The sequence below is a fragment of the Pinus tabuliformis genome, chromosome 3_2 (assembly GCF_031772625.1).
Source record: "Pinus tabuliformis cultivar Carrire ecotype Pingquan chromosome 3_2, CPIR1, whole genome shotgun sequence".
In the NCBI taxonomy this organism is placed as follows: Eukaryota; Viridiplantae; Streptophyta; class Pinopsida; order Pinales; family Pinaceae; genus Pinus; species Pinus tabuliformis.
In genome coordinates, this window is record NC_142302.1 from 254,779,234 (window position 1) to 254,784,257 (window position 5,024).

The 5,024-nt window shown below is 42.8% G+C and overlaps 1 protein-coding gene across 1 annotated transcript; it reads left to right on the forward strand.

The window, feature by feature from the left end:
* The first annotated feature begins 565 nt into the window (after positions 1 to 565).
* Positions 566 to 1,327, forward strand: LOC149180639 (uncharacterized). Its single transcript, XM_089413940.1, has one exon. It carries the CDS (start codon positions 566 to 568, stop codon positions 1,325 to 1,327), a length of 762 nt encoding a protein of 253 aa, XP_089270066.1.
* Positions 1,328 to 5,024: the final 3,697 nt, after the last annotated feature.

The window sequence follows — 5,024 nt, forward strand, 5'->3', positions numbered from 1 at the left end:
ATCAACCTGGAAGGCCGTCTCAACCATCCGAAGGAATAATGGGTATGTGCTCTGATTCATCCATTCCTCCAGTTATTAATGCTGAATCCATGGATGTCTGTATGGAGCATTCCCCTTCGAACAATTTTCGTTTTTCATTAAAAAAGAATAGTATTTTAATTCATGAAGAAATTAATGTGAATCCCGGCATAGAGGATATCTCGGCCGCCCTTCCCTCCCTAGATCTGAACAGTGAAGGTGTTTCTAATGATCCTGGGCCCTCGGCTCCCCTCCCTTCTTGCCCTTATAATCTTCGTTCCCTCGATCATAAGGCTATCTCCTGCGTCTCAGTAGGAGGAATAGGGCCTCTCCCCTCCCAAAGCCAATCTAGGAAGAAAAGAGGTAGGAAATCCAATCTTACTTCGGCTCAGATTAAAGCAAAGTTTGAGGTAGCAGATGGAAAACAGCAGTCTATCCCAGGGGCACTTAGAGCAACGCATCCCCCAGAAGAGGTTATCAAATGATCATATCATCATGGAACTGTAGGGGTTTAGCCAGTAAACCCAAAAAATTGGTTTTGCGGGAGATGTTTCTAAACTCTAAAACTGATATCCTCTTTCTACAAGAGACTCTTGGAAGTGGAGTCGAGGTGGAATCAGCCTTAAATGCTTTGATGCCTGGGTGGAATTTTATTTCAATAGATTCAGAAGGTCACTCTGGTGGGTTGGCAATTGGCTATAAGGAAGGGAGGATAAAGGTCAGCAATCTGTGGGGGATGAAACAGGCAATGGGAATGGAAGTTCAGTCCACAGAAATTGCCTTCCCCCTTTCCATTTGTAATGTGTATGGCCCCTGCCAGGACAGGGTGTCTTTCTGGAATAAGCTGATGGCAAATTCTTTCTTGAAGGACAAAAATTTGGTGCTAGGAGGGGATTTAAATTTCTCGATTGGTAGAGCAGAGGCATGGGGTCCTTCAGCCAGGGAAGACCCCTTGTCAGACTTTTTCCTAAATCTGTTCTCTGACAATAACCTCCTAGACATAAACTTACTCAAACTAAAGCCTACTTGGAGGAACAGGAGAACTGGGGAGGCTAGAGTGGCAAAAAGGCTAGATCGTTTTTTCATACATGAGGAACTGGCAGTCAAGATCCCTATGTTCAGGCAATGGATTGAAGAAGGAGGGCTCTCAGATCACTTCCCTATCTATTTAGAATTCACCTCCCCCCCTCCTAAGCCCCCTGCTCCTTTCAAATTTAACTCTACATGGCTACAAGAGGAGTCCTTTTCAAATCTTTTCAAACAAACATGGAAGCACCCGGAAGTTAATGCTCTAGAGGATAGAGGCTAGTTATTTATGGAAAACCTTAAAAGATTAAAGAAAGCCACCATAAGCTGGGCAAAGGCTAGAAAGGAGGCACAGAATGCGGAATTCTCAAAGATAAGTGAGGATCTTAAAAAGCTGGAAAGCATTGAGGAGGATGGTTATCTGTCGCAGGCCTCAAAGGAAAAAATCCTCCATCTTGAGAAACTCAAGTCTAAAATTCTACTGGACAAAGAAGAAGAATGGCGATTAAAGAGTAGGGCAATCTGGCTCAAAGCCGGAGATGAAAATACCAGATTTTTCCACAATTATGCCAAAGGGAGGAAATCGGCAAATACAATATGGGCTCTAAAAAATGAAGAAGGAAGGGAAGTGCAGACTTTTCAATCTCTGTCAAATTTAGGTCAGAATCACTTCCAAAAGCTCTTCGCAGATCCGAGAGAGACTACTATTGCGGAGGTAATAAGGACAGCTCAATGTTTCCCGAGATTTGTGGAAGAGGATGAAGCGGAGGACCTAAACTGTGAGGTTACAAAGGAGGAAGTGGAAGCTACAATAAAAAACATGGCAAAAGAGAAAAGCCCTGGACCAGATGGATGGTCCATAGAGTTTTTTCTTCACTTTTTTGAACTAATAGGAGCAGAAATCACAGAAGTAGTGGAGGAGGCCAGGAAAAAAGGGGAAGTCTATAGTCCCTTTAATGCTACGTTTATAGCCCTTATTCCAAAGAAGGATGTCCCGGAAAGCTTTGAAGACTTCAGACCAATATCGCTATGCAATAGTATTTACAAAATCATAGCAAAAGTGATAGCAAACAGAATCAAACCAATTCTGTCTCGACATATATCTATGGAACAATTTGGGTTTTTATCGGGAAGACAAATTCATGAAGCAATAGGAGTCGCTCAGGAGGTCATGCATAGTGTGAGGCAAAAGAATAAGAAGGGTGCTGTTATCAAAATTGATTTGTCCAAGGCATATGACAGGATAAATTGGTTATATCTCAGGATGCTTCTAACTCACCTTGGGTTTAAACCGGCTTTCATCAGTTGGATAATGGGATGTATTTCGAATGTAAGCGATGCAATTCTCATCAATTGAGCGGCCACCCCTTTTTTCAAAGGTCAAAGGGGTCTGAGGCAGGGGTGCCCTCTGTCTCCTCTGCTCTTTCTTCTAGTTGCGGAGGGTCTCAGCCAGCTGATTCACAAAGCCAGAAGAGAGGGGAAGGTAAAAGGTATTGAGGTAGCCACAAATTTATTTATATCTCACCTCCTTTTTGTTGATGATATTTTAATCTTCACAAATTCTGAGCTCTCTGAAATGAAAGAACTAAAAAGTATCTTAGATCTGTTTCTGAAAGCCACTGGCATGCAGATAAATCAAAGGAAATCCCAGCTGATTATGACAGGTTTAGCATTTCAGGAGAGGGTAAGGCTACAATCAGTTTTACCTTTCCAGACCAGTACCTTGGAAATTCCTTTCAAGTACCTAGGTTTCTGGCTAAAACCAAATGCTTATAAGAAGGAGGACTGGAATTGGCTGATTGCAAAAATTGAATCCAGGATCTCCCATTGGAGTTTTAAATGGCTTTCAAGAGCGGGCAGATTGACTCTAATAAAATCAGTGCTTTTGGCCATTCCAGTCTACTGGGCTACTCTTACGTGGGTCCCCAAGGGCATCATGGAAAAGATCAGAAGGCTATGCAGTAGATTTCTTTGGGATGGTGCCAAGGAAAACCCAGTACTTCCATGGGTGGGCTGGGACAAGGTGGCAAGGTCCAAAGACTGGGGTGGTTGGGGGATTAAAAATCTTCCAGACTTCAGTCTTTCTCTGGCAGCAAAATTGGGATGGAGGCTGATAAAGATGGAAAATTTATGGACCAAAGTGATCAGAAGGAAATATATAGACCCGGTCCCACTGGAGGAATGGATAAGGAACCCAGTTAAGAACAAACAGAATGCATCAGTGATATGGAAGGCAACTGTGGATTCGTTCAAGGTAATTGAACAAGGCTTGGCATGGAAGATTGGAAATGGTAGAAATCTGAAGATTGGGAAAGATCCATGGATCGGCTGCAATAGAAACTATGCCCTTTCACCTGAACTAATCAGGCACTTAGAAGACAAAAATATTTTAACTCTTGATCAAGTGGAAAAGGTGGGTCATTCGAGCATCTGGAGTCAGGCTTGGAAAGATGGAGGAGATCTTCAGCTGGATCAGAGGTGGTGGAACGAATGGTCTTCTTTCACCCAAGAACTTGTTCGCTCGAATGTTAGAATTACAGACAACCCAGATAGCCTGATCTGGGCCCATGGAGAAACTGGCGATTACTCCCCCAAAGATGGTTACAAGTTCATACAATCCAGGAAAGGGTGGGAAAATCCCGAGTGGTGGACAAAACAAATCTGGAAGCTCAAATGCCCTGCTAAGGCTCGACTCTTTCTCTGGTGTCTCCTTAAAAGGAAGGTTCCCACATGGGACATCCTCCAGGCTAGATTCATGTATGGCCCTGGGAGGTGCTCCCTTTGTAAAGAGGAAGAGGATTCAATAAATCATCTGTTCCTTCGCTGCTCGGAGACTGCTAAAATCTGGAGGGAGGCTGAGAAGCTGCTGAATAAAAATTTTCAGTGGGGAAATGGAAATCTGGACGAGGCTTGGTCAAATTGGTGGCAGCAGTACCCGGAGGGGAATCTGAGGAATCTCCCGCCCATCATTTGCTCGGGTGTCTGGCTTGCTAGAAATAGAGCTATTTTTCAAGATAAAGGAACCCAGCCTTCTGTCACAGCCATCCAAGCGGTCTCCATTTACTCTTCCATCCCCGAACCTGAAGAAAAAAGACCTCAAAATACAAACAAGACAGTTCAAATCAAAGATTGCATCCCTTGGGCGTTTTTTGACGGAACATCCCAAAATAACATAGCTGGCGCAGGAATTGTCATTCACCTAAATGCTCAACACTCCCTTAAAGCTTCAGTGGGATTGGGCTCAGGATCAAATAATTTTTCCGAATTATCAGCTCTGAGACTGCTCCTTTGTTGGCTTATTCACAGAACACCTTCACTATTCAGATCTTTGGAGACTCCCTCAATGTGGTAAATTGGGTCAACGGAAAACGTACATGCAAAAATCAAATTTTGAAGCCCATGCTGGAAGAACTTCTGGTCCTAAAGTCATCTTTTAACTCTTTCTCCATATTCCATATCTACAGGGACAGCAACGATGCCGCGGACAAGCTTTCTAAGGAAGGTCTGCAGCAAGCTTTGGGAGGGTGGAAAATAGTTGAAGACTATCAAGAACAGTCCATTTCATCAGATGTTCCGCCTTATATATAACACTTCAGTTACTGTTTTGTTTTTCTGTCTTTAACTCATATTATACATGTTTAGACTTACTCTTTCAGACATCTCTTTCTCTAAAACTCTGATACATATTATTATATATATTTTTTGTGGGTTGTTTTCCTCTCTGTTGAGGAGACCCAAAGACCTGTTTAGTATGCTGTTTATTGCTTATGATCTGCCTCTCTCAGACGAGGCATGGTTTTGGTCATGGCTGTTTTGCCTCAGCTGTTTTCTTCAGTTAAAACTTGCTCAGTTTTCTGCGTTCAAAAGGGCAGAAAGGAGTTTATAGTTTTTTGATTGCTTGGTTTGGCAAGCAGCTCTATCAGAAATGCTCGGCATATGCAATGTAACTTTTTATTCTCTTAATAAAAAGTTCGCTTTTT

Bases quoted from the DNA above. Each gene is read 5' to 3' on its own strand.
- LOC149180639 (XM_089413940.1), top strand. From the start codon at position 566: ATGTTTCTAAACTCTAAAACTGATATCCTCTTTCTACAAGAGACTCTT.